Source organism: Beta vulgaris, chromosome 1 (genome assembly GCF_026745355.1).
Source record: "Beta vulgaris subsp. vulgaris cultivar EL10 chromosome 1, EL10.2, whole genome shotgun sequence".
NCBI lineage: Eukaryota > Viridiplantae > Streptophyta > Magnoliopsida > Caryophyllales > Amaranthaceae > Beta > Beta vulgaris.
In genome coordinates this window covers 744669-755298 of record NC_079202.1, presented here as the reverse complement: position 1 = coordinate 755298, position 10630 = coordinate 744669, and the positions used below count along the sequence as shown (strand labels likewise).

General features: G+C 39.5%; 1 protein-coding gene across 1 annotated transcript; it reads left to right on the top strand.

Moving 5' to 3' along the window:
* The first annotated feature begins 2003 nt into the window (after window positions 1–2003).
* LOC104902503 (probable WRKY transcription factor 7) lies at window positions 2004–4807 on the top strand. The gene is made up of 3 exons (XM_010690290.4): window positions 2004–2954; window positions 3532–3657; window positions 4147–4807. Exons 1-3 carry the CDS (start codon window positions 2116–2118, stop codon window positions 4313–4315), a joined length of 1134 nt encoding a protein of 377 aa, XP_010688592.3. The 5' UTR covers window positions 2004–2115; the 3' UTR covers window positions 4316–4807.
* The last annotated feature ends 5823 nt before the right edge of the window (window positions 4808–10630 follow it).

The window sequence follows — 10630 nt, the reverse complement described above, 5'->3', positions numbered from 1 at the left end:
TCTTGTTTAAAATATTATTTATATATTTATTACATTTAATTTATTTCAATTTAATTTAATTCAATTCAATTCAATTCAATTCAGTTCAGTTCAGTTTAGTTCAGTTCAGTTCAGCTCTAATAATTTCAATTCATTTCAATTCAGCTATTTTATGCCGAAAAGAACAGATCCATAGTAAAACCGAAGAAATAATATACTTCCTCCGTTTCTAAATAAGTGCAACATAGAGAAGTGGCACACAGACCAATGCTCCTAGAGAGAGAAAGTTGGGGACCACACTTAAAAAGAAGTTTAGGCAATTTAATTAAATAAAATATCTACCCTAATTACCAATAATTTTAAAGCCCAACCCTTTCACTTGCCATATACCACAACAACGCCACCACCGACCATCGCGACCGCCACCACCGCCGCCACCAGCAGATAATTTCTTTCCCTCTCTGCCGCCTCTGCCCACCGGAAAAACCGCATTTTCCCTCCCACTCCCGAAACCAGCACCTCCCCTTCGAAACCCCCCCGAAATCACCACCATCCCCTTCGAAACCACCCCCAAACCACCAACATCCCCTTCGAAACCACCCCAAAATCGCCATTTCAACTTCAGCAACCACCACCACCACCATCGGATGCGAAAATCGCATCTGCAAAATTCGAATACTCCATAACAAGATGAGAAAAAGAAGAGAGAAGAAAGAAGAAGGAGAAAACTAGATTCGCGAAGTCAGATCTAAAAATTTCGAACACTGTTTTTGCAAGAAACTACTGTTCTTCGTGGTTTAGAGAAGAGAGAAGAAGAAGAAGTGTAGATTCGCGAGGTAAAAAAAAAAGATCTCAAGAATCGAATGTAAATTTTTCTAGAAATTAGGGTTCTTCGTGGTTTAGGGTTTGAGATGCTATGTGTTGATGAATTAGGGTTCTTGTGGTTTGGGGAAAGTTTCAGATGAGATGAGATGGAGAGAGGATATGATCAGATGAGGTGAGGAGATTAGAAAAAAAAAGGAGGGAAGGATTTGGGTAATTAATGTGGTTTAGGTTGGTAGATGGGGAGTTAATTGAGTTGTTAAAGATATTAAGTAATGGCACTTTCGTAATTAAAATGAAAAAAAATTTCCAAAACAAGCTTGGTAGCACTTATTATGACATTTCCATTTTAGGGAAATGTTGCACTTATTTTGAAACGGAGGTAGTATAACGGGAGGTTCCGGTTTCCAGTAAAGAGAGATAAAAGAAGGTCCCCACAAATCGTCATCATACTTTGGACTTTTCTCACATTAAAACATGTAAAAAAGGTCAACCCTTACCTCTCTGTCTCCAACTATCAACTAACCCTACGATTTCACCCATCACTTTAATCCAACGGCTCTCTTTTTCTCTCTCTTACCCAAATCATTATTTTATATTTTCCTTCCTTTTTCCTCCCAACACGGTCTGTAGTCTTCCCTCGGTTTTAGCTGATTTTCTTCTTTCTCTATTCCCATTAGCGTGGCTCCCAACAAACATAAAAGATAAAAAATGAAAAATAAAAATAAAGTTAGAAAAGAAGTGCGTGGTCAAATGTACATGACATTTCTTTATAGGTAAGACTCTTAAGAATCTGAACAAACCCTCCTGACACGTGTTTCATATCTATTGGTAAAAGTGTTTGACTCTATATGGATTGAAACGACACGATGCCATACGAAACCCTCCATCATTTCATTAGTTTGACCTTTTCTCTCTCCTCTATTTTTATTTTATTTATTTCGTTCAACTCTTTCAGTCTCATAATACAGTGCCTATTTCATTTTTGGTGGGTTAAACTTTAAAATCTTTGATTGAATATTGACATTTGTATATATAAAAAATTATATTTATATGGGATTTTATTAGGTTCGTCTCAATGTATAGTTTCATAATATAAATATTTTATATTTTTTATTAATACAGATCAAAAATATGTCTTGGAGACCGTGTAAAAAAAGTAACGACCATTATATTATAGTATATGACGGAAGGAGTATTATATTATCGTTTCATTTCTTTCATTGTTTTTCAACTTTGAGTTTTTTCTCTCTCTGTTCATCATTTTCTCTCTCTAAAACTTGTTTTGATTTTGTTAGAAACAAAAACAAATCAATGGCGGTTGAATTGATGATGGGGGCATACAAGAGTAGTACTGATAGTTTTGCTGCACGGATGGAAGAGAATGCTGTCCGTGAAGCTACATCTGCTGGTCTTCAAAGTGTCGAAAAACTCATCAAATTACTCTCACAAAATGAACATCTTCATCAACAACACCATCAACAACAAACACAACAACAGAATAATGATTCTGATTACAAGGTTGTTGCTGACCTTGCAGTTAATAAGTTCAAAAAAGTCATCTCTCTCCTCGACCGCAATCGCACCGGCCACGCCCGCTTCCGCCGTGGCCCACTCAATAATCAACAACAACAACAACAACACCCGCAACAACAACAACAACAACAACAACAACAACAACAACAACAACAACAACAACAACAACAACAACCGCAACAACAACAACAACAACAGCAACAACCGCAGCAGTTGATGTTAGAAAGCAAGCCATCACATGGTTCAGCTTTCACAAGGGTATACAGTTCAACAACACAGATCCAACGACTACCACCGTTGCCGCACAGTAACTTCCATAGTTCAGCTGTTGGGGTACCGAAGCAAATAGAGAGGAAAGATTCATCAACAACTATTAATTTCTCATCATCACCTGCTATGTCGGCAACTAATTCTTATATCTCATCGTTAACTGGTGATACTGATAGTGTTCAACCTTCAATGTCTTCTGGGTTTCAAATTACTAATTTGTCACAGGTTTCATCTGTTGGAAATGGGAAACCTCCACTTTCTTCTTCTTCTTTAAAGAGGAAGTGTAATTCCATGGATGATTCTAAGTGTGCTGGATCTTCTGGCCGTTGCCATTGCCCCAAACGAAGGTATTGTTTTTACGCTTGTCGATACATAATTTCAACTATTAATATATGGGTAATGTTTAAATGGAAATCGTTTAAAAATTTAAGACACATTTTCACATCAAATAAATGCTTGATTCGATATTTTATTTCTATTTTAAGCACCTTAGAGCTATTTATATCATCTTCCTTAATATATTTAATCATCAATAAATAAAAATTATAACAATTTGATATAGATTTATACAATATTTTTCTTAAAATATAAATTACTAAAGACAATCAAACTGTGAATAGTAAATATTGTATAGATTGTGCAATTATTGGAAAATAAAAGACTTGAATAGTTTTAGTTGGACTTTTTTGGGTTAGATCTTGCTTATAAAATATTACTTCTCAGCTTAATAATTTATAAAAACAAAAATTGAATTATTATGGAGTCGTTTTCGTTTGAGTTATAAAAAGCATTAATGATTTATCTTCAGATGTACTCTAAAAAAGAAGGTCAAAATCTTAGCTTAAAAGATAATTAAACCCCAACAAAAAAGTAAAATTTAAGTAAGCTTAATACAAGAAGATGATAGAGTTGACTTTTTTACAGGAAGTCAAAAGTAAAGAGGGTGGTAAGAGTAGCAGCAATAAGTTTGAAGATGGCTGATATTCCACCAGATGATTATTCATGGAGAAAATACGGTCAGAAGCCAATCAAAGGATCTCCCCACCCAAGGTATTTTTTTTTTTGGTCAATTAATTTGTTAAGGGTACTTTAGTCATTTTTTATTGTCAATGATGAATTCTCAACCTTTTTTTCAATTCAACATTTATAAAAAATAAAATAAACGAGAGTTGATCATTGGCCGAGTCGGGATTGGTCGAGTCGGGTTAGGCCAAAGTTTTGTGCCAAAAGCCCGTTATTTCAGGGTAAAATAAGTGGGGCGAAAATCGGATCGGATAAGAAAATAGTCTAAAAAGTCATTTTTGACTTACCCAAAACCCGCCCAAATCAAAAAAAAATTGGAACGGGGCCGCGCCCGACCATGGGCCAAAAATTTCTAACCAAAATCCTTCCAAAAAATGTGTTGAGTCGGACCAGAATGATCAGCTCTAAAATAAATCAATAATTTCTTTTTTTTTTTTTAGTGACGAGGACTTTTTACTTAGTAAATGATTAACCCACATACATGTGTCTAATTATTTATTTGTTTTGTGTGAACAGAGGGTACTACAAATGTAGTAGCGTGCGGGGATGTCCAGCGCGTAAACATGTGGAGCGCGCGTTAGATGATTCATCGATGTTGATCGTGACCTACGAAGGAGATCATAGCCACCCGCAGTCTGTTACCGACGCTACAGTTGCTGCAGCGCTTGTACTAGAATCATCTTAGTCAAACAAGAATGGATCCTATTAAATCACACACGACGAATATTGTGTTTGATATGGGTTGGGACCCACTTTCGTGGATTGATCGCAACCGTTCAAAGAAGAGGAGACGATGATAAAAAAAAATACTATTACTACTTCTATGATGAAGATGTCATCACAAGTGAAGGGACTTACTTTACTTAACATTTTGTCAATTGGTCAACTAAAAAGAAAGTCCAAGGCAGCTTCTTCAAGAAAATTAAAATTAAATAGTGGAGTGGTGGTGGTGGTTTTGGTGGGTGTAATGTCACCTACCAATTTACCAAATACTCTTTTAAAGAATTGGGAAGCCCACCCTCTTTTGTTTTTGTTTATTCTTTTAATTTTTTTCATTTTGAGATTTTTCTCCTATCGTTTTTTCCCTTTTTACCCTTGAAGTGGAAATGAAAGGAATGCTAATGTATTTATTTAGTTGTGGAAAAAGATAATATACTTCTATTGATGTTAATTTCTAGGGAAAGTTGTGCAATTGTTGTGATTTTAGTCGATGAGGGATAAACCTAGCAAAGTTGGTCCTGATTCGAAATTTCGGTTCGAAATATCCGATCCATGGTCCAATATGGGTTCGAACTAGACGGTTCGAACCTTGGTTCGAACTCGAAATGACCCGGTCCGAAATAATCTTGATTCGAAACTCATTCGATACCCGAATCATCCGATATGATCTTGCTCGATCCGAAATCAATTCGATCCAAAGGTAACCCGATCTTAAAGCAATAATAAATTATTGGCTTCCATTAAGCTTTGATTCGAATTACCCGAAATTGACCTGTTAAAAAAAAACGATTATCACAAGTAGTCTTTGGCACAAATTCTGACTATGCAAATTAGTTATGTATACCTTTAGAAAGCACGAAGAGTGACAGTTTCATATATCCATAACAAAAGCTCATAGTCAAAGAAACCATGAGATGAAAGGAGTAACAACTCCATACATAATAAAGGTGAGACAATCAACCATCCGATCTACAACCGCCCGATTCGAAAACCATCCCAATTCGATGTTGATCCGAAACACAATCCAAATTTCGCTTCGATCCGAATCCGGTGAGAATATAACTTGATTCGAAAACGGTCCGATCTGAATTGATCCGGTCCGAATCTGATCCAATTGGTCTGATTTGCCAGGTCTAATGAGGGATATCAAGTTAGTGTTAGTTGGATTATATCAAATTGTAATCCCTTCCAAACTAAATAGGTAATTTGTCTTTACATCCAAAAAAAAAAAAAGTAATTCGTATAAACTCATATTAGAATGGAATCAATCTTTTTTTTTTTTTTGTAAAGAAACATGAATTTTTGAATTGGATTCAACTTAAGGTGTTTGGATCCAATAGATTGAACATGTTGAAATTCAATGGATAGCTAATCTTTATTTAAATAATAATACAATGTTGATGTTATGAAGAAAACTTTACTCCCTTATCCTATTATAATAGTGAGTTTTAATTGGGGTCTAATTTTTGGGGTCTTTTGAAAACTCCAAGAATAAGATGTTATCAAATTAAAGCTAAGCTAATGTCAAATCAGAATCAAGTTGGTATCAATTGTCAAATTAATTCTTACTTATATCAAAGTGAGCGAGAAATTTGATATTAATATGACTATAAGTTGGTACCTTGATATCGTAAAATTACGAAAATGGTATTGTTGGAATCTTTTAAAAGACTTTGACAATTAGTTATCAAGAGCTTTCCAACATTAGTTTGATAATCTATGTTGTTTGCATGCATGTTTTATTTTGACCTTATTTTGTATCCAATATTAATTTTAATTTCTTAAAACATGCAATATGTTGATTATCACATATGCCAATTGAATACTTTGATTGTTAATATTTTTATTAGTAAACTTATAAACAGTTGATATTTTGAAAATACATATTGAAACTAATCAGATGGCATATCATATAATAGCATTTGTTTGTACATATTAGCATTGAAATGCGATTAAAGTTTGTATTTAAAATTTGAATAGTACAAAATTTTAAATGTTATATTTATTGAAACACGAAGATAGTTGCATATTAAAACAAAGTCTTATATTAATTGCTATATTATTTATATACACGAGCTCCATATTAAGTTAAACACTTTTATCTTAGACATCAATCCATTTATTATTTTTATTTCTCATTCTATAACTATGTCCCACAACCTCACTAAATGAAAAAACAATAATATAATAGCACTCACTCTATAATGTGTCATTGGTTTAGTGGCATTGCAATAATGAATAACTGCAAAGAACGTAACAATGATAATTGAGTATTTATATACAGTTTTTGTTAAAGTTTTACGTGCAACCTAATGGTCAATATGGTTATGTTGACCCAACTGATGAACATTATAGTCCACGAATTCGGGCACATGCGGGGGCCGAGCACTGCCATGGGGTGCACTTCAAGGTCGTGGGAGTCCCTTTTAAGGCACACTCATACATTAGAAGGAACATGCGGTGCCATCCGTAGACCCTCTTAGACCTAGCGAGGATTGTGTCAAGCGTGCCAAGGGAAGGCATAAGTAGGCACGGAAAGAAGGTCTGAGGCACCCGGGGGTATCCTCAATGTCACATGAAAAAAATTTCAATTCCCCTTATGACACTTAGGAGGTTCCCGTGATGCCCCTAGGCATAGTCTAGGCCAGGCCACAAACACACTTATACGACTTATCTTGAATAACGCAAGCAAGATTAAGAACGCACAGATACAAACACAAGGATATTTTATTACTTTGAGGATAAAGTACACACAAGGCTAAAGTGTCCAAATTCGAATGTTCAAAATGACTAAGGCAATGCTCTATTTATATTACAAGATAATGGCTACAACCCAGCCACAAAAGCGAATAACTACCACTACTTAGTAACCACCCACTATCTTTGTAACCGCTCCTTATTTGTAAGAGTGTGCCTCTTTCACACTCCTAGTAACTGCTCCTTATTTTTAGGAGAACATGGGGCAGCATGGGTGGTTAATAAAACCACCCATTACTCTTGTTAACTTCCCATAATTGCCCCTTATGTTAAGGGATAACTGCCAGCAGTAACCATACTCTTGTAATAGCCATTAGCCACAAATTTTGTAACTTCTAGACGCTTACTAACGGCTAGTAACCGCTTCCCATGATCTCGATCTCCACTAACGTGGCTGATGAAAAACTCAAAAAGAAGAGTTAAATCTACTGAAAATGTAAAAAAACCAGTAGGAAACATTCAACATTGAAATATATAGATGAACTTTTTATTGTATTTGAGAGAGAAAACTTCATGCTCTTCTTAGAGAGAGAAGTATGTAAAAATTAGAAATTGAAAATATATCTAGAATATACAATGATTGATCTATATATACAATGGAAAACTAAGCTTGCTTAGAAAGCTAACTAACAAGAAACTAACTAATAGAGGAAGGGATAGTTAGTTAGACATCAGTGCTGAGCTGTCATAATTAGTTAGGATGGTTGAGTTGTTATCTTGAGCTGATGAGTTGTAGATGTGATAATATCATCAATGGCCGTCGGGTGGTTACCAACACATGGTAACCGTCGGTCATGATCCCCACTAACATAACCTTCATGGTAATTGTCAGGTGGCCACTAATACATGGTATTTATCGCCCATAATCCCCACTAACGTCGCCTTCATGGCAACCGTCGAGTGGTTACCAATACATGGTAAATGCCGCCAATGATCCCCAATAACGTGGCTTTCATGGCAACCGTCGGGTGGTACCAACACATGGTAACCGTTGCCCATGATCCCCACTAACGTGGGCTTCATGGTAACCGTCTGGCGGTTACCAACACATGGTAACCGCCAACCATGATCCCCACTAACGTGGCCTTCATGATAATTGCACATTGCTAACTGTCCCTCGCTTAGGGTCTTGCACATACCTGTGATCATGCCTAGTGGTCATGGCCTGAGCACATGGGTAGCACTCATGGATCATTCCCTAGCGTCCATGCATTAACTTTTCGTAGCACGCACTAGCATTGGCACATTAGCGCACGAGGCATGTCGCACAACACCAATCACTCGGAATTCAACAAGCGCTCATGACTGGTGAGTCGTATCATATCTCATGCAGACGGCTTCGGGGAATCCCGAAGGCTTTGCCTTGCTCTCAAGATGTGGTTGGCACTTGTGCCTAGGCTAATAAAAGTGGTTGTGACACTCAGACACCGTGGATTATAGTCGAAAACTGGCCCGAAAACTAGAAAACTCGTGGATTATAGTCCACGAATTCGGGCGCCCGTGGGGCTTAAACACCGGTTCCCACGAGATGCACACCAGGGTTATGGGAGACCCTTTGAAGGCACACTCGTGTCTTAGAAGGGACATATGGTGCCATACGGAGAACCTCTTTTGCTTAACGAAGGTTGTGCCAAGCCAGCCAAGGGAAGGCCAAAGTGGGCAGGAAGAAAGGTCCGAGGCACCCGAGAGTTTCCACAGGCTCCCTGTAGTCCCTTGGAAGGTCCAAAATAAAAAGCATCATATCGTTGGGCCCAAAAAGTGTACAAATGGCCCGAAAATTATAAAAAGCGGGGATTATTCCACGAATAAAGGGGGCAAAGGGCTAAGCTCCGACTCCCATAGGGTGCGCCTTAGGGCTATAGGAGGCCCTTTGAAGGCACACTCGTGCTTTGGAAGGGAATACGGTGCCATCCGAATGCCCTCCTAGGCCTAGCGAGGTATGTGCTAAGCGAGCCAAGGAAACAAAAAATTGGCATGGAAGGAAGGTTCGAGGCACCCGAGGGCATCCTAAGGCACCCCGGTGGTAGGAAGGTTTGGGACAAAAAAGTCGTTAGGCATCAAGAAGTCGAAAAATGACCTGAGAACTAGAAAAGCGTGCATTATAGTGCATAAATTCGGGCAACATTGCCCATGGGGTGAACTACAGGGTTGTAAGAGACCCTTGGAAGGCCCACTCATGCCTTAGAAAGGCATGTGGTGCCATCCAGAGGCCCTACTAGGAATAACAAGGGTTGTACCAAGCGAGCGGAGGGAAGGAAAAAGTGGACAAGGAAGAAAGGTTCGAGGAACCTGGGGACATCCTCAGGCACCCTAAGGGACCCTTGGAAGGTACGGGATGGAAAAAGAAGTCGAAAAATTGTTCAAAACGGGAGAAATTGCGATTAGAGTCTACGAATTCGGGAGCCCCCGGGGCTTGGTAATCGATTCGCATGGGTTTTACCCCAGGGCCTTGGGAGTACTTCTGAAGGCACACTCGTTCCTTGGAAGGGCATGAGGTGCCATCTGGAGCCCCTCCTAGGCCTAGTGTGGGATATGCTAAGCGAGGCAAGGTAAGGCAAAAGTGCGCAGAGAAGGAAGGTATGAGGCACCCTGGGTATCTCAGGCACCACGGGGACCCTAAAACGCCCCAGGACGAAAAAAGACGTTGGGCACCGGGAAGTCGAAAAATGGTAAGAATCTAGGCGCCGGCGTGGCCCGGGATCCGGTTCCCATGTGGTGCATCACAAGGCCGTGGGAGGCCCTTTGAGGGCACACTCATGCCAAGGAAGGTAAAGCAGTGCCGTCTGAAAGCCCCTCCTAGGCCTGGCGAGGGTTGTGCCATAGCGAGCCATGGGTAGGCAAAAGTGAGCGCGAAAGGAAGGTCTGAGGCACACAAGGGTATTCTCAAGCACCCCGAGGCCCTAGGAAGTTTCGGGACGACATAAATGTCGTCGAACCTCGGGAAATCAAATTATGTCCCTAAAATTGGAAAAAAACGTGGATTATAGTCCACTAATAAGGCTGCCCGCGAGGCTTGTGCACTAGTTCCCTTATGGTGCGCCGCAGGGGCTCCCGAGGCCCTTTTAATACACTATTGTGCCTTGGAAGTGAATGTGGTGCCATCCGGAGTCCCACTTAGGCCTAGCGAGGGTTGTGCTAAGCGAGCTAAGGTAAGGGTAAAGTTGGTAAGGAAGGAAGGGCTGAGGCAACTAGGGGGACCGTGGAAAGTCCGGGATGAAAAAGGTAACATGGCATTCGGAAGTCTAAAAATGGCTCGAGAATAGGAAAAAACATATAGTTCACGAATCCGGGAGCCCAAGGGTCCCAGGCCCCGGTTCCCATTGGGTGCAGTCCAACTCCATGGGAGGGCCTTTGAAGGTACACTCATGCATTGAACGCGCATGCGGTACCATCTGGAGGCGCTCTAGGCTTAGCGAGGGTTGTGCCAAGTGACCTAAGGGAAGGAAAAAGTGGGCAGGTAAGCAAGATCTGAGGCACCCTGGGGCTTCCTCAGGCTCCCCGCGGGACCTGGGAAGGTCGAGGA

What these genes read in the sequence shown, in the direction of transcription:
- LOC104902503 (XM_010690290.4), top strand. Translation starts at nt 2,116, where the DNA reads ATGGCGGTTGAATTGATGATGGGGGCATACAAGAGTAGTACTGATAGT. An exon ending in TGCCATTGCCCCAAACGAAG is followed by an intron (nt 2,955 to 3,531) that starts GTATTGTTTTTA and finishes ACTTTTTTACAG; the next exon opens with GAAGTCAAAAGTAAAGAGGG. An exon ending in AAAGGATCTCCCCACCCAAG is followed by an intron (nt 3,658 to 4,146) that starts GTATTTTTTTTT and finishes TTGTGTGAACAG; the next exon opens with AGGGTACTACAAATGTAGTA.